The sequence below is a fragment of the Girardinichthys multiradiatus genome, chromosome 4, assembly GCF_021462225.1.
Source record: "Girardinichthys multiradiatus isolate DD_20200921_A chromosome 4, DD_fGirMul_XY1, whole genome shotgun sequence".
Classification (NCBI taxonomy): domain Eukaryota; kingdom Metazoa; phylum Chordata; class Actinopteri; order Cyprinodontiformes; family Goodeidae; genus Girardinichthys; species Girardinichthys multiradiatus.
Window position 1 is genome coordinate 29,847,303 of NC_061797.1, and position 18,782 is coordinate 29,866,084.

The 18,782-nt window shown below is 41.7% G+C and overlaps 1 protein-coding gene across 1 annotated transcript in view; it reads left to right on the forward strand.

The window, feature by feature from the left end:
- The first annotated feature begins 5,808 nt into the window (after window positions 1-5,808).
- fes (FES proto-oncogene, tyrosine kinase) overlaps window positions 5,809-18,782 on the forward strand; it is a 31,294-nt gene continuing 18,320 nt past the window's right edge. The window contains exons 1-4 of the mRNA XM_047362574.1: window positions 5,809-6,184; window positions 6,787-6,960; window positions 17,144-17,240; window positions 17,340-17,523. Of these exons, the coding sequence (XP_047218530.1) occupies window positions 5,960-6,184; window positions 6,787-6,960; window positions 17,144-17,240; window positions 17,340-17,523 (680 nt within the window). The 5' untranslated portion in view covers window positions 5,809-5,959. The remainder of the gene's footprint in view (window positions 6,185-6,786; window positions 6,961-17,143; window positions 17,241-17,339; window positions 17,524-18,782) is intronic.

Below are 18,782 nucleotides of genomic sequence, written 5' to 3' on the forward strand. Positions count from 1 at the left end.
TTTTGTGAGATAGGAATTTTGGGTTTTCATGAGCTGTATGCCAAAATCATCCGTATTAAGACAATAAATGACCTGAAATATTTCAGTTAGTGTGCAATGAATCTAAAATATATGAATGTTAAATTTTCATCATTACATTATGGAAAATAATAAACTTTATCACAATATGCTAATATTTTGAGAAGGACCTGTACATCCAGAGCCACTGTGCACAGGCGTGTGCAGGAAATGGGCTACAGGTGCCGCATTCCCCAGGTCAAGCCACTTTTGAACCAGAAACAGCGGCAGAAGCGCCTGACCTGGGCTACAGAGAAGCAGCACTGGACTGTTGCTCAGTGGTCCAAAGTGCTTTTTTCAGATGAAAGCAAATTCTGCATGTCATTCGGAAATCAAGGTGCCAGAGTCTGGAGGAAGACTGGGGAGAAGGAAATGCCAAAATGCCAGAAGTCCAGTGTCAAGTACCCACAGTCAGTGATGGTCTCGGGTGCCGTGTCAGCTGCTGGTGTTGGTCCACTGTGTTTTATCAAGGGCAGGGTCAATGCAGCTAGCTATCAGGAGATTTTGGAGCACTTCATGCTTCCATCTGCTGAAAAGCTTTATGGAGATGAAGATTTCATTTTTCAGCACGACCTGGCACCTGCTCACAATGCCAAAACCACTGGTAAATGGTTTACTGACCATGGTATCACTGTGCTCAATTGGCCTGCCAACTCTCCTGACCTGAACCCCATAGAGAATCTGTGGGATATTGTGAAGAGAACGTTGAGAGACTCAAGACCCAACACTCTGGATGAGCTAAAGGCCGCTATCGAAGCATCCTGGGCCTCCATAAGACCTCAGCAGTGCCACAGGCTGATTGCCTCCATGCCACGCCGCATTGAAGCAGTCATTTCTGCAAAGGATTCCCGACCAAGTATTGAGTGCATAACTGTACATGATTATTTGAAGGTTGACGTTTTTTGTATTAAAAACACTTTTCTTTTATTGGTCGGATGAAATATGCTAATTTTGTGAGATAGGAATTTTGGGTTTTCATGAGCTGTATGCCAAAATCATCCGTATTAAGACAATAAAAGACCTGAAATATTTCAGTTAGTGTGCAATGAATCTAAAATATATGAATGTTAAGTTTTCATCTTGACATTATGGAAAATAATGAACTTTATAACAATATGCTAATATTTTGAGAAGGACCTGTATTAGTTACGGTCTCCACAATCATAAGTAGGCGTGCAGACTTGACAGCTGCTCAACAGAACATGACTGAGACCCTTCACAGGGAGACTAAACAACAAAAGGTCAAAAGGTGTGAATCAGCCCCAAAATCTTGAATGCACTTTGCTTCACAATCCTCCCAAGGTCTCAGTTTCCTACCACAGTTTTTCCTTCCACTTAACCTTCCGTAAATATGCCTTCAGTAAACAGCCAGCCTCTTTAGCAATTACCTTTTGTGGCTTACCCTTCTTGTGAAGGTTGTCAGACTTCTCTGTGATTGTTTAGGCCAAAACTAACATGTATCACCAAACGTGTGTGATTCAGATTCTCTGAAAAAACAGAATTTTGAGTTTTTTATTAGCTGTAAGTCAAAATGAATAAAATAAATCATTGTCTATATGAAATAATTTTTATTTGCATCAGTTAAATTACTGAAATAAACTTTTAGTTGGTATTTTCATTTAATGAGCTTCCCCTTCAGTACATATGTCATATAAAACTGAGGAAACCTGAGAAATAGAACACACAAATAGTGTCAGTCCTAAAAAACAAAATTAGGTATCTGAAAGTTGTGTTTTTAGGAAACCAGGAAAAGTCCATAAAAGACTTGAATAATAATCATCCCTCAGCTAATTATCTGCTGTATGCCAACGTTTCAGCTCATATCTTTGTGGGAATCACCTTATTGGTGCTGAAATGCTACTTCCTGTCAAGTTTTTGCGTGTTTTCTACAGACAGTGCAGCTGTTTCTTAGTGTTGATTTGCTACATTTTCTAATATGTGTAAAAAAGACTGATTAATACCCTGAATTTGGAACCTTTTATTCTTAAATGACTAAAAGGTCAATGTAAAAGCCAGGTAATTTCTGCCAAAGTTTCAAGAAAAACATGAAAAGATTTGATAAAGTCTGGATAACTGTTTAATTAAGACCACTTTAAGGAAATTAAATAGAGAAAGTTTCATGTAGTGTTGCAACCGGAATGCCGAAAGCTACAAATATTTAGAAAAGATAACTAGCAGATATTTTATACAGTTGCCTCAGATAGTCCATCATTAAACATGGCAGAAAGACATGCCTTTTAATCTTTATTTTGTGCTCAAAAGAATGGATACAGTTGAGAGCAAGAAGAAGAAAAGAGGGCAAAATATTCAGTGTTGTCAGACCTTAATTTGTGCTATCAAATTGCAATAAAATCCAAAAGGACATACAGGTCCTGAAGTGACTTAGGAGAAAAGAAATTGTGCCAGATTTATCGTTGATATCTCTGAGCTACAAACTGACTAGCAGTGGGAGTTGCTGCAATATGAGCATATTTTTATCCTTGTGCAGTGTTTGTCTTTTATTACATTGCTTGGAATATAACAAACCAGATCGATTTCCTTGCCTGATATATTTCAGTTTAGTTGCTCTCGCGTGACCATCAGATGTACAACACTAAATATAAAGAAAACACTGGTGTCAAACTTTAGTCCTCAGAAGCTAGTGTCCTGCATGATTTAGATGTTTCTCTGGTTCGAAACACCTGGATTAAATAAATAGGTCCTCACCCTGGTCATAAGAACTTGGTAACAGGCCAAAGAGGTAAATTAGCCATTTAAATCAGGTGTTTTGGCGACATAACTTCTAAAACATGCAGAACCCTGTCCCCTGAGGACCCCTGCCTTTGTTCATACAGTGCATTTACATGGTCTGCAGCTGTTTCCTCTGTGGTCAGCTTTAGCGGAGCACATTTTACCTCATCTCTGTAGCTTGTCTAACGACAGTGTTTCTAATTTATGGTTGGTGTAATTTTGCGAAGGAGTTTACAGCAGGGAGGTTGCACTGAACAATAAAACCATCTCGTAAATGAAAATAAAGGCGAGAGGCTGGTTCGAAAAAATCTCATCTCCACAGAAAATCGGTGCAAAGGGTCCACTGAGAAACACCTTGATATTGAGACCTCCAACAATATTCAGAAGACGAGTGAAATCCTCCTTCAGTCTTTCTGATTTTTTCTTAGCCACGTCATCCATGGCTCCACAGTATATAATAAGGTTTTCTAGAGACGGGCGCTTTTCTGTCATTGCAAGAATATTCTCTGAGATATCAGAGACCACGTTACTGGTACCAATCATAACTTCTGTGTTTTTCTTGTTGCAGAAGTTTTTAATCCCATCCACAGCTGTGTTGGCCACTATTAGGGTTCTTGGTCTGGTGGGGCGCTTTTTCTTTGGCAGCTTAGGAGAAGACTGTTTAGAATGAAGGTTGTTCTCAAACCTTTTATTGTTCTCAGAAGATGGATCATTTTCCTGGTTTTCATTCTGTAGTGGAGCAAATCTGTTTTTGAGAGGAATTCCATTATTTCCAGCTGTCTCACTTCTATCAGTTGTTGTGACAGCAGCTCGCTGTCAAAGTCTCCTTTTCCCAGGGGAAACGGGGACATTTCTCTGTAATTCTGGCCATTCTAATTTATTTAATTGATGAGATCTTCCAGTGAGTCGTCCACCTTGATTTTTTGGGCATGCACCTAAAACATGCCAGGGGGGTCTGCTGGTAGGTTTATTCTCAGTGTTCTGATTGCTGGCTGAGTTGTTGAGCTGGCTGTCACTGTTTGGGATCACAGGCAAAGTTGAATCATCGTTGAATCATCGTTGTACCCCATATTCACCTCCATGTTCACTTTTAGTCGATTAATTTTCATCTCCAAAACAGTCAATTTCTGTAAACGTTTGTCGAAGTCCTCTGTGGTGAAAGGAGGCATTTTGTGCTGATTAGCTGGCGTCAACTTGTCCTTCTTTCGAGTTCGATTATAAAAACATCAAAATCCTTTAGAAAAAATAAAATAAAAATAATAATAATCCTTGGGGGTCGCTGGTAAGAAGTAGTTTTAGTTCAATATTTCCGTAATTTTGGCTAGGAGATAAAAAGTTAGGAGTAAAAGAATGCAAGCAAGCAGGGAGCTTAGGAGAAAAGCGTCTGAGCAGGCAGAGAGGCAGTACTCTGGCTTCTTCTCACAGTGTAAAAACATGACTGTTTGGTTAATTGGTCTCTCTAAATTGCCCTCAGGTGTTAATTGGTGTGTGCATGGTTGTTTGCCCTGCGGTGGACTGGCGACCTGTCCAGGGTGTACCCTGCCCCCATGCTGGAGATAGGCACCAGCTCCCCCACGACCCACTATGGAAGAAGCAGGTATTGATGCGTGCTTATTATATAGCATGTCTGCATGGTATAACTTTGCTTTCACATTCTGAAAAAAATTAAATCCTCCTCTGACTGTTGTGGTGTAACTGGCACCCTGGTTGATCTTCTGCAGAGCCTTCAGGGGCAACATTTAGATAGATCATGATGGTGCATATATGTAGCATTTGCAAATAATCTATAAATAATTATCTACCATAGTTGTTCTCTGTTGTCAGTAACCTTAGGTCTTAAACTTAAAGAATGTTTGTGATTTACAAACTGTTTCACCTTATTTTAGCTTTGCTGAACGATGAAATATAACCGAAAACCCGGTATAACCACATATTTGTTTTCCCATAAGATGTTTATGTTGTTTTCTTGAGAAAAATATTCTTAGACGGGTTGGCCGTTACTATACATTCAATTGCCAAGCAGTTTAAATGTTATTTCTAAGTGGATGTAAGGCAGTAACAATAAAATCATTAGCCTGTTCACCTAAAAGCACTCCTGTTTTGATGCCACTTAAAGCTTGTTTACCTTATTCCTTTGCGTTCCTAAGTGCTGAGTTTACCTGCTGACAATATTCGTAAAAGTTGTCAAACAGAAACTTTTCTATTTCCTTTTTAATGTACACATGTAATAAGGGCATATTTGTATGCAATATACATTTGTTGCACCAATAAAGGAAAACATTTTTATTATAAAACAGAGCGTTTTTAAAAACAAAGTAAGAATTTACAATCTGTTTCTAGTTTTCAATAGTTTTTTTCCTGTCAGATAAGGACTTTAGTTTATGTAGCACCCATTTATTAAAATACAACACTCAGGGCATTTTACAGATGATTCTGTTTCTAATGTTGTAATCCATTGTTGTAAAGGTAAGCCATTAGTAATGTCGAGTGCACCAAAGCAGAGATGGAAGATGTTCAACATTTAGTCACATTAAAGTGATTAATTCTAAATAATACGTATTAGACTTATGAGTAATGACTAACATTTAGTGTTATGTGCTAAATTGCTGCTGATTATATTGTTTTGGGTATCTTTTTGTTTAGACTCTTTGTTTGAGCAGAGATCTTTGAGGTTAGGTTAGGAAGTCTTCTTGCCTACACAACCAAGCTGATCAAACTTCAAACCTCTTGTTTTTTGTTGCACGGAGTGGCAGATGAACAGACAAAATGAATTATGTAGATAAGCACCATGATTTCATCTCAGAAGTCTACTGCAGGCTGTATTCAGCATCTGGCTGTTTTTTTTTTTTTTTTTTGCAAAAGCAAAAGGTGTTTTTAGGAAACAAGCAGTTATATGATGGAGTTTAGGAGTATTATGCGACTGAAGTTGTTTGCAGATTGAAAGTAGAACCACATTTAAACATACACGAGGAAGTACTGCCTCACACAAACCACTGTACATTTTTTTCTTGTTCACAGGGAAGTGAAACCTCTACATGGCTGCAAAGAGAGAGAGAGAGAGAGAGAGAGACACTGCTGGTCATTAGAGCAGCTGCTTCAGTCATGAGAACGTGCTGCTGGATTCACTGCTAATAGCGCATCCCTGGCAGAAGGAGACTGCATCAGTTCAGAGATGGGTTTCGGTGAGGATCTCCGGTGTCCACAGGCCCATGCAGCTGTCATGAGGCTGTTGGACTCTGAGCTTCACCTGATGGAGGTCATGAAGAAGTGGATGGGTCAGCGGGCGAAGAGTGAGCGTGAGTTTTCAGTGCAGCTCCACCAAATGACTGCCATGGCCGAGAAGATGGACCGGCCTCAGACCAGTTCGGGCCTGGATTACATCAGTCAGCTCAACAAGGTGACGTCCTCTCTACTTCTGTACTGATGAACTGAAACGTCTGGTAGAGTGCATATTATCTTGGGAATCTAAAGATATCAAAAAGATTACCTTAATTTAAAAAAAGGCTTAGTTTAAATATTACTGGTACAAAACTATAAATAAAAATCTGTAAAATAATGTGCATTAATGGTTTTATTACTTATTTCTTCCAGTTTCCTTATTTTATTTTTTCTGTTAATGTGTTCTTGGTTCCACATAATATTGCACTTATTTTGCAATACCATTACGAATTCTGCAAATTCCTCTTACTATTTTATCTACATGGCTTTCAGAATATCTGATGAGCACATTTACATGGATTATTTAAAACACGTTTTGCTATTCAGGTAAAAAATGCATGTGAGCCACCAGAATGGGGATGTAGTCACACCGTGTATTAAACTTAAGGCACTTGGATGTTAAATAGCTTCACTTCTTGAAAGTGGAAACAAGACATTTCATGGCTCTTTGTGCAATCTGCATCCTGTTGCATTCAAATCTTTTTTTAAGCATGTTTCATCCTGAGAAAACTAAGATGGGTGTGATCTCTGATGGTTTTTCCCCACGACTGTCTGTGTCAGTCGTGGGGAGTGCTGGTCTTACAGACAGAGTCCCTCAGTCAAGTGATGAGGAGCCGCTCTGAGGATCTCCTGGATGGGCCTATCAGCAAACTGACACTGCTCATCAGAGACAAACAGCAGCTCCGCAAAACCTATGCAGAGCACTGGAACCTTCTGAGGCAAGAGCTCAACAAGGTGTGAAATAAAACATACACAGAGAGGTGCCTCTCTTACCTCTTTATCAACTTCCTGCTGGACATGTAACTTTCTGGGCTTGTTTTTGTCTAAGAAATGGAGAGAAGTCTAAAATGTGATGTTCAGTGTTCTCACTGCATTAAATGGCATCTGTCATTCTGTTTAGAGCTTTTATTTGTTATTTGTTTTATTTGGGTTCAGGCATGTTGCTCATGATGGTTATATTCATTTTACTGATCAAAAATGGAGAAATGGATGTATTCAAAAAAGAGAAGGCCATGAAGGCAGCCAATTGTTGTTGAAGAGTGTTGATGTTACGTTTAAAATGCTGAACTTGGGCTTAAATTAATAACAATATAGCCACCCAACACCAAAGTAGTGATAACAGCATCTCATAAAAGGAACATTTAGTATTTATGTGGTCATTTTTGTATAGAAGAAGGAAGATTTAGAAGAAATGTTATGAGGCTAGAAGGAAATAAAGAAATTATACTGTGTGTGTGTATATATATATATATATATATATATATATATATATATATATATATATATATATACATATATATACAGGGGTTGGACAATGAAACTGAAACACCGGTCATTTTAGTGTGGGAGGTTTCATGGCTAAATTGGACCAGCCTGGTAACCAGTCTTCATTTATTGCACATTGCACCAGTAAGAGCAGAGTGTGAAGGTTCAATTAGCAGGGTAAGAGCACAGTTTTGCTCAAAATATTGAAATGCACACAACATTATGGGTGACATACCAGAGTTCAAAAGAGGACAAATTGTTGGTGCACGTCTTGCTGGTGCATCTGTGACCAAGACAGCAAGTCTTTGTGATGTATCAAGAGCCACGGTATCCAGGGTAATGTCAGCATACCACCAAGAAGGACAAACCACATCCAACAGGATTAACTGTGGACGCAAGAGGAAGCTGTCTGAAAGGGATGTTCGGGTGCTATATATATATATATATATATATATATATATATAGGGCTGCACGGTGGTGCAGTTGGTAGCACTGTTGCCTTGCAGCAAGAAGGTCCTGGGTTCAATTCCTGACCAGGGGTCTTTCTGCATGGAGTTTGCATGTTCTCCCCGTGCATGCGTGGGTTCTCACCGGGTACTCCGGCTTCCTCCCACAGACCAAAGACATGCCTGTTAGGTTAATTGGTCACTATAAATTGCCCTTAGGGGTATGAATGAGTGTGTGTGTGTGTGGTTGTTTGTGTGTTGCCCTGCGATGGACTGGCGACCTGTCCAGGGTGTACCCTGCCTCTTGCCCATAGACTGCTGGAGATAGGCACCAGCTCCCCCGCGACCCACTATGGAATAAGCGGTAGAAAATGACTGACTGACTGATGACTATATATACAGTACAGTACAGACCAAAAGTTTGGACACACTCAAAGAGTTGTCTTTATTTTCATGACTTTGAATATTGTAGTTTCACATTTAAGGCATCAAAACTATGAATTAACACATGTGGAATTATATACTGAACCAAAAAGTGTGAAACAACTGAAAATACGTCTTACATTCTAGGTTCTTCAAAGTAGCCACCTTTTGCTTTGATTACTGTTCCGCACACTCTTGGTATTCTGTTGATGAGCTTCAAGAGGTAGTCACCTGAAGTGGTTTTCACTTCACAGGTGTGCCCTGTCAGGTTTAATAAGTGGGATTTCAAGCCTTATAAATGCGGTTGGGACCATCAGTTGTGTTGTGCAGGAGGTGGATACAGTACACAGCTGATAGTCCTACTAAATAGACTGTTAGAATTTGTATTATGGCAAGAAAAAAGCAGCTAAGTAAAGAAAAACGAGTGGCCATCATTACTTTCAGAAATGAAGGTCAGTCAGTCTGAACAATTGGGAAAACTTTGAAAGTGTCCCCAAGTGCAGTCGCAAAAACTATCAAGCACTACAAAGAAACTGGCTCACATGAGGACCGCCCCAGGAAAGGAAGACCAAGAGTCACCTCTGCTGCGGACGATAAGTTCATCCGAGTTACCAGCCTCAGAAATCACAGGTTAACAGCAGCTCAGATTAGAGAACAGGTCAATGCCACACAGAGTTCTAGCAGCAGACACATCTCTAGAATAACTGTTAAGAGGAGACTGTGTGAATCAGGCCTTCATGGTAAAATAGCTGCTAGGAAACCACTGCTGAGGACAGGCAACAAGCAGAAGAGACGTGTTTGGGCTAAAGAACACAAGGAATGGACATTAGACCAGTGGAAATCTGTACTTTGGTCTGATGAGTCCAAGTTTGAGATCTTTGGTTCTTTGTGCGGCGCAGAAGAGGTGAACGGGTGGACTCTTCATGCCTGGTTCCCACCGTAAAGCATGGAGGAGGAGGTGTGATGGTGTGGGGGTGCTTTGCTGGTGACACTGTTGGGGATTTATTCAAAATTGAAGGCATACTGAACCAGCATGGCTACCACAGCATCTCGCAGCAGCATGCTATTCCATCTGGTTTGCATTTAGTTGGACCATCATTTATTTTTCAACAGGACAATGACCCCAAACACACCTCCAGGCTGTGTAAGGGCTATTTGACCAAGAAGGAGAGTGATGGGGTGCTGCGCCAGATGACCTGGCCTCCACAGTCACCGGACCTGAACCCAGTCGAGATGGTTTGGGCTGAGCTGGACCACAGAGTGAAGGCAAAAGGGCCAACAAGTGCTAAGTATCTCTTGGAACTCCTTCAAGACTGTTGGAAAACCATTTCAGGTGACTACCTCTTGAAGCTCATCAACAGAATGCCAAGAGTGTGTGGAGCAGTAATCAAAGCAAAAGGTGGCTACTTTGAAGAACCTAGAATATAAGACATATTTTCAGTTGTTTCACACTTTTTTGTTCAGTATATAATTCCACATGTGTTAATTCATAGTTTTGATGCCTTCAGTGTGAAGCTACAATATTCATAGTCATGAAAATAAAGACAACTCTTTGAATGAGAAGGTGTGTCCAAACATTTGGTCTGTACTGTATATAAATATGTATATATATATATATATATATATATATATATATATATATATATATGTATGTTTATATGATATCAGCCCCTTTTAAAGCACATAAAACTCGCCTTGATAAAATCCAACAGCTGTTCAGCTTATCGTCTGACAAATTCATCACTTGCTTCAATATTATTATTTTGTGTACTTACATGTGTGATGGTCTGCAAGAAAAGTTAAAAGTATTATGCCACAGCTTTTCTCTGTTCTTCTCAACCAGAGCTGCAAATTTGTAGAGAGACGGCTAAATTGGGGATGCAAAAACAGACACAACACACATTCAGCAGTTGCCTTCTTGGAGGGGAAATTTTATGGCTCTTTTCCGCATAAATACTAAAACTTTTCCTCTTAAAAAAAAGCAGGTTACATTTTGTTTTCACCGATAAATAGAGCACCAAATGATATCAGTATTTCACTTAAGTTCCTTATGTGAATTGTAAAATGTATTGCTCAGTTCAAAGTCCTCAGTAAAGCGAGGGCCAGTCATGAACCTGGTCATGTAAAACACTTCACTCATCCATTCCACATGGTGCCTTTGAAAAGTTATTTTGTTTTAGCAAGAGTACAACTCACTCCTTGATTACCATGACAGATTTTACAGAAGTTGTCATTACAGACGCTTCATCATCATCCATACAGGTCCTTCTCAAAATATTAGCATATTGTTCGTTCGTTCGTCGTCTTCCGCTTATCCAGGACCGGGTCGCGGGGGCAGCAGACTCAGCAGAGACGCCCAGACATCCCTCTCTCCAGACACCTCCTCCAGCTCCTCCAGGGGGAGCCCAAGGCGTTCCCAGGCCAGCCGAGAGACATAGTCCCTCCAGCGTGTCCTGGGCCGTCCCCTGGGCCTCCTCCCGGTGGGACGTGCCTGGAACACCTCCCGAGGAAGGCGTCCAGGAGGCATCTGGTATAGATGCCCGAGCCACCTCAACTGACTCCTCTCAATGTGGAGGAGCAGCGGCTCTACTCCGAGCTCCTCCCGGATGGCCGAGCTCCTCACCCTATCTCTAAGGGAGTGCCCGGCCACCCTACGGAGGAAGCTCATTTCAGCCGCTTGTATCCGTGATCTCGTTCTTTCGGTCATGACCCAAAGTTCATGGCCATAGGTGAGGGTAGGAACGTAGACCGACCAGTAAATTGAGAGCTTTGCTTTTCGGCTCAGCTCTCTCTTCACCACAATGGACCGGCACAGCGCCCCCATTACTGTGGCAGCTGCACCGATCCGTCTGTTGATCTCCCGCTCCATTCTTCCCTCACTCGTGAACAAGACCCCGAGATACTTAAACTCCTCCACTTGAGGCAGGAACTCCCCTCCAACCTGAAGAGGACAAGCCACCAATATCTCAAAATATTAGCATATTGTGATAAAGTTAATTATTTTCCATAATGTAATGATGAAAATTTAACATTCATATATTTTAGATTCATTGCACACTAACTGAAAAATTTCAGGTCTTTTATTGTCTTAATACGGATGATTGTGGCATACAGCTCATGAAAACCCAAAATTCCTATCTCACAAAATTAGCATATTTCATCCGACCAATAAAAGAAAAGTGTTTTTAAAGACATGCCTGTTAGGTTAATTGGTCACTCTAAAATTGACCTTAGGTGTGTGAATGAGTGTGTGCATGGTTGTTTGTGTGTTGCCCTGCAATGGACTGGCGACCTGTCCAGGGTGTACCCCGCCTCTCGCCCATAGACTGCTGGAGATAGGCACCAGCTCCCCCCGCGACCCACTATGGAAGAAGCGGTAGAAAATGACTGACTGACTGACTGACTGTTTTTAATGCAAAAAACGTCAACCTTCAAATAATCATGTACAGTTATGCACTCAATACTTGGTCGGAAATCCTTTTGCAGAAATGACTGCTTCAATGCGGCGTGGCATGGAGGCAATCAGCCTGTGGCACTGCTGAGGTCTCATGGAGGCCCAGGATGCTTCGATAGCGGCCTTTAGCTCATCCAGAGTGTTGGGTCTTGAGTCTCTCAACGTTCTCTTCACAATATCCCACAGATTCTCTATGGGGTTCAGGTCAGGAGAGTTGGCAGGCCAATTGAGCACAGTGATACCATGGTCAGTAAACCATTTACCAGTGGTTTTGGCACTGTGAGCAGGTGCCAGGCCGTGCTGAAAAATGAAATCTTCATCTCCATAAAGCTTTTCAGCAGATGGAAGCATGAAGTGCTCCAAAATCTCCTGATAGCTAGCTGCATTGACCCTGCCCTTGATAAAACACAGTGGACCAACACCAGCAGCTGACACGGCACCCCAGACCATCACTGACTGTGGGTACTTGACCCTGGACTTCTGGCATTTTGGCATTTCTTTCTCCCCAGTCTTCCTCCAGACTCTGGCACCTTGATTTCCGAATGACATGCAGAATTTGCTTTCATCCGAAAAAGGTACTTTGGACAACTGAGCAATACGGCACCTGTAGCCCATTTCCTGCACACGCCTGTGCACGGTGGTTCTGGATGTTTCTACTCCAGACTCAGTCCACTGCTTCCGCAGGTCCCCCAAGGTCTGGAATCGGCCCTTCTCCACAATCTTCCTCAGGGTCCGGTAATCTCTTATCGTTGTGCAGCTTTTTCTGCCACACTTTTTCCTTCCCACAGACTTCCCACTGAGATGCCTTGATATAGCACTCTGGGAACAACCTATTCGTTCAGAAATTTCTTTCTGTGTCTTACCCTCTTGCTTCAGGGTGTCAATAGTGGCCTTCTGGACAGCAGTCAGGTCGGCAGTCTTACCCATGATTGGGGTTTTGAGTGATGAACCAGGCTGGGAGTTTTAAAGGCCTCAGGAATCTTTTGCAGGTGTTTAGAGTTAACTTGTTGATTCAGATGATTAGGTTCATAGCTCGTTTAGAGACCCTTTTAATGATATGCTAATTTTGTGAGATAGGAATTTTGGGTTTTCATGAGCTGTATGCCAAAATCATCCGTATTAAGACAATAAAAGACCTGAAATATTTCAGTTAGTGTGCAATGAATCTAAAATAGGGGGGACCGGAGGGTGTGAAGGGGGACCGGAGGGTGTGTTCCAACTACAGGGGGATCACTCTCCTCAGCCTCCCTGGTAAGGCCTACGCCAGGGTATTGGAGAGGAGAGTCCGACCGATAGTCGAACCTCGGCTTCAGGAGGAACAGTGTGGTTTTCGTCCCAGCCGTGGAACACTGGACCAGCTCTATACCCTCTACAGGGTGCTCGAGGGTTCATGGGAGTTTGCCCAACCGGTTCACATGTGTTTTGTGGACCTGGAGAAGGCATTCGACTGTGTCCCTCGTGATGCCCTGTGGGGGGTGCTCCAGGAGTATGGAATCGGGGGCCCTTTATTAGGGGCCATCCGGTCCCTGTATGAGCGGAGCAGGAGTTTGGTCCGCATTGCCGGCACTAAGTCGGACCTGTTCCCAGTGCATGTTGGACTCCGGCAGGGCTGCCCTTTGTCGCCGGTCCTGTTCATAACTTTTATGGACAGGATTTCTAGACGCAGCCAAGGGCCGGAGGGGGTCTGGTTTGGGGACCAGTGGATTTCGTCTCTTCTTTTTGCGGATGACGTGGTCCTGCTGGCCCCCTCTAGCCAAGACCTACAGCATGCGCTGTGGCGGTTCGCAGCCGAGTGTGAAGCGGCTGGGATGAGGATCAGCTCCTCCAAGTCCGAGGCCATGGTACTCGACCGGAAAAGGGTGGCTTGTCCTCTTCAGGTTGGAGGGGAGTTCCTGCCTCAAGTGGAGGAGTTTAAGTATCTCGGGGTCTTGTTCACGAGTGAGGGAAGAATGGAGCGGGAGATTGACAGACGGATCGGTGCAGCTGCCACAGTAAAGGGGGCGCTGTGCCGGTCCATTGTGGTGAAGAGAGAGCTTAGCCGAAAAGCAATGCTCTCAATTTACTGGTCGGTCTACGTTCCTACCCTCACCTATGGCCATGAACTTTGGGTCATGACCGAAAGAACGAGATCATGGATACAAGCGGCTGAAATGAGCTTCCTCCGTAGGGTGGCCGGGCACTCCCTTAGAAATAGGGTGAGGAGCTCGGCCATCCGGGAGGAGCTCGGAGTAGAGCCGCTGCTCCTCCACATTGAGAGGAGCCAGTTGAGGTGGCTCGGGCATCTATACCGGATGCCTCCTGGACGCCTTCCTCGGGAGGTGTTCCAGGCACGTCCCACCGGGAGGAGGCCCAGGGGACGGCCCAGGACACGCTGGAGGGACTATGTCTCTCGGCTGGCCTGGGAACGCCTTGGGCTCCCCCTGGAGGAGCTGGAGGAGGTGTCTGGAGAGAGGGACGTCTGGGCGTCTCTGCTGAGTCTGCTGCCCCCGCGACCCGGTCCTGGATAAGCGGAAGACGACGAACGAACGAACGAATCTAAAATATATGAATGTTAAATTTTCATCATGACATTATGGAAAATAATGAACTTTATCACAATATGCTAATATTTTGAGAAGGACCTGTATATGGACCTGCTTCCTGGACGTGACTCTAGAGACTCTTTTTGTTCTGGAAAATTTGTTTTAAAACTACTTCCGCATTTAAAAACAAAAGAAAGGCAGATTGAAATTTCAAAAATATTTTTGATTTCTGGCTTTAAAATATGATGATTTGTTCAGTTTAAGTATGAAGACACAGTTAGCAAAGACTACCTTCCTACCACTTTTATAAGAAATGCAGTTAAGCCACTCTAACATGACTGCTCAAAACAGTTTTTCTATTTAGATCACTGTTGTTCTGTGTTTTAAATACCACAGGCCTGAAATAGAGGAGCAATAAACATGTACAGGAAGTCCAGTCTAAAGCCTAACGGACAAATGTTTTCAGTTCGTTCTCATTTGAAGCAATTAAAGGTCCACAAGGCACCTGTAAGCAAATGATCAATCAAAGTTTTGTGCTAAATATTAACAACGTCAAAGTTATTTAAAACCAACTTACGCAAATTTAGATACACTGAAACATTCTGCAGCCACACAAGTCACCATTTTACAATAATGCGATGCATAGGTTGTCAGTGTGCTGTATTTCACTCCGAACATTTTGTTTTCTTTAAACTCCACAATGTTCTTTTAAATCTTCTCTTTTTTGGGTCAATAAAACATCAATTTACTTGTGCGATGTAGCAAAGTGGCAATACTTTGTGTTTATTTAAAGAATGACTTAAACATTCATGAGAAAACATTGTAGATTGTTTGCCACCACGGATGAAATAAGTGGCTGCTTTGAAATTTGACTCTCCTCTCTTAAACCGAAGCAAAAGAGCACAATGCAATTTGAAACCATCTCAAACCGGTGGCGTGCCCTACTGTCTTTTATTACCCAATTACATCAAGCAAATGAAGTGTAACTTTTTGTAAATCCACGCTGGGCTGCAGCACAAACATTTGTTGGGCCGTTTGCGTAACATGGTGCTATTACTTTGCAGTGCAAAGCGAGCATCACTCTGTGGTTTTACAATAGATAGAGGTTTTTCGTCCTTATTGAACTAACAAAGAGTCAGAGATGCTATCAAAGGGCTTTAAAATGTTGCTACCAGCTACATGGCAAAGGTCAGATCATTTCCTCAAATGTTGTTTCTCAGCTTTCATGTTCCTTGTGAAGAGAAGCACAGCAGGTCTGCTGTCCACTTCCTGTGTCTTGGTTTTGTAGTGCTCACTCTCATTTTACAGAGTAAATCACACATATCACCACACCCAGCTATATTTACTCTGTAATTTTCCAACTTTGCAGATGTCTCCAAAAACACTAAATACACTTTGAAATGTTCACGTTACCACTACAAACTTTATTGGAATTGAATATAAACATAATACAAAGTAGCCCATAAATGTGATGTGAAAGTGAAGAGAATACATGGTTTTGAAAATGTTTGACTAATAATCTGAAAAGTGCAGCATGCATATATATAAAGTGCCTGTTATAAGTCAGTGATTCGATATTTTGTTCATACTGTAGAACCATTAATGGATGTGACGACAGCTGCGAGTCTTTTAAGGTGCGTCTCTACCAGCTTTGCTGTCAGATTGCATGGGGAGAGGTAAACCTCTATCCCCCTCCTTAGGTTTTAAACAACCTCTAACAGATTTTCTTTCAGAATTACCCTATTTTTCACCCCATCCATCCACCCATGTCTTTGAAATAATCCCAAAGCAATTTCTAATAAAGTCTTTTATATTTATGTTTTTTTTAATATTTATAAGGCAGCTCTACTTGTAAAAGTAAAGCTGTTATGCTTTGTCTTGGCACTCAGACAACAGTTTTGAGTACTACACTGCCAGACAGGACAGGTTAAAAAAAACATAATAAAATAATAAAACCTCATCCATTGACTCATCAGCTCTGACCAGCTTCTTGTCCCTGCCAAAGTAAAACATCCTCCCACCATTATGCTGCCACCACTATGCTATAGAGATGTTGTGGTGCGCAGTATTTGTTTTTCTTTCAAATGCATTTGACATTTAGGTCAAACCGTTCAAATTTTAGTCTCAACCGGAACGACTTCTTTTGCATGTTTGCTGTGTCCTCCTTATGGTTTGTGACAAACTACACCCGGGACTTTTTACAGTTTTCTTTCAGCAGTGACTTTCTTCTTGCAGCTCTTCCATAAGGCTGGATTTGTTGAGTCCACTTCTCCCACCTGAGCTATGGATCTCTGCAGCTCCTCCAGATTTACCCTTTGGCCAATTATCTCACATAGAGCTGAGCTCTCTTTACTAATTAGGTGACTTCTGAAAGCATTTAGTTACACTGGATTTTATTTACAAGAATTTCAGTAAAAGGCAGTAAATAGAAACACCCTACATTTTTATTCACAAAAACATTTAAGGCCATATATCCTTTTCCAAATACCAGTAAAATGCATTGGATGTTGTGATTGAAATAAAAAGAATTGTAAAGTTCGGGGCACTGTCGATGCAGACCGAGGTAGTGAAACTGAAACTCTAAAACCAAAAGGAGAGAACAAGTTTTAGAGCCTTTGCATTGTTTTTTTTGTCAGTTTCTGATTTGATTTGGCTTCTTCGGTGTCTGTGAAGCAACTTGTTGTCTTTTTCCAGCTCACTTGCCTTTCAATCTTAGAAAGAAGACCTTTGTTGGGGACCAAACAAACATCTGGTCAAAATCATATGTTGTCATTCATGAGTAAAACTACTTTTTTTTGGTTGGAAAGGTGACCCAAACAGAGCTGGAGAGGCTGAAAAACAGCTACAGGCAGGCAGCTAAAGATGCAGCTCAGGCAAGGAGGAAGTACCAGGATACCAGTAAAGGTGGGTACTCTGAGGATTATTACTTCTCTAACCAGAATCAGTTTGAAAATTAGACCCCGTCATTTCCCTCTTCTTCTTCTTTTTTATGTTTGTATGCAGATAAGGAGAGAGACAAGAACAGGGAGCGTTTCATAAAAACTTCCATTAAACTGCACGAGCTCCACAATGAGTACGTGCTGTCAGTGCAAGCATCTTGTGTTTACCATCAGCATCACTACAGCCAGATGCAGCCGGCTCTGCTCAGTGCACTGCAGACCCTGCAGCAGGAGATGGTGCTCATCCTGTAAGATTGCATTTAACACAGTCTATGTGTCTGAGGGACTTAAAGGGAATTAGAGACACTCTGGAAATGTCTTCAAACCATCATTTAAACACAGTGGGAATATTTACTGGAGCATTATCAGTCTCTTATACTAACACGTGATTTGTATTCACACACAGATAAGAGTTGAGTTTTACTATTCAATCCTAACACAGTAGGAGTATTTGGCTGTTCGAATTCTACTAACTCATGTTTAATTTTGTTTTAAACATTCTGCTAAATCTTTAATTACCAAAAATCAACTCTTATATATATTCTGCTTTGATTTAAAGGACATTCAGTTTTTTAAAGCTGGGTTCTGTACAGTTGTAGTCAGTATGTTACCTGCTGTAGCTAAAGCCTAATTCTGACCACCTAATCTGCTTGACTGTGCGCTGAACCACAAAACCTGCTTGATGTCTGTCATCTGTACCCGCTACTGTCTGCTAGCCGTCTCTGCAGACCTCTGCGTGCAGCCCACATTCCTATGATGGTGTGGGCTGTGCCAGTAGGGAAAATATTCATTTCAGTCAGTGGGCGGTACCAAACACAGCAGGTCAGGAAAACAACAGTCAAATCATACAGAGAAGAAGAAAAACAACAACAAAATCTGTTTTTAAAGAAATGCTATGCAGAACTGCTGTTTTCCCAGTGTAGAAGGTTTATCTTTCAGGGACAAAAAATAAACAAAAACAGCACAACTTTTCTTTTAAGAATTCATTTTACTCTTTCTTTTTGGTTCTTTTCTTCTTCTTATATCTTACATCTACATTTTCAGGTGCTAATAATATATTGCTTTTACTGGTACTGAAGTTGAACTAAGTAATAACAGTCCATTGTAGTCTAATTAAGAAAGCTGGGTCATTGGTGTAAGAGCAGCTATAGTCCAAATTTTCTATTACTAATAATGTTTGGTTTTTTGCTGGTAATCCTTCTGATAAAACTAAAAATCTATGAAAAAGTAATGAAATCATGCAATTAGGTGCAGGGCTAAGCAACACACAAGAAGAAAAGATTTTGCAAGAGTGCGGTGGAATCCTGGGGGTGCGAATATATAACTGTGAGTGTGTGTGCAAGAATTAGACTGTCAACACAGATGGAGCGCCACAAGACTGGTGATACCTGAGCCACACCTTTAATGTGTCCCTTAAAACCAGAGCACATTCCCCTGGTCTTTATAGCTGGAGGTGGTCTATTAAAATATTACTTTTAATGGAAAATACTTTTTGTGAACAGTAGGT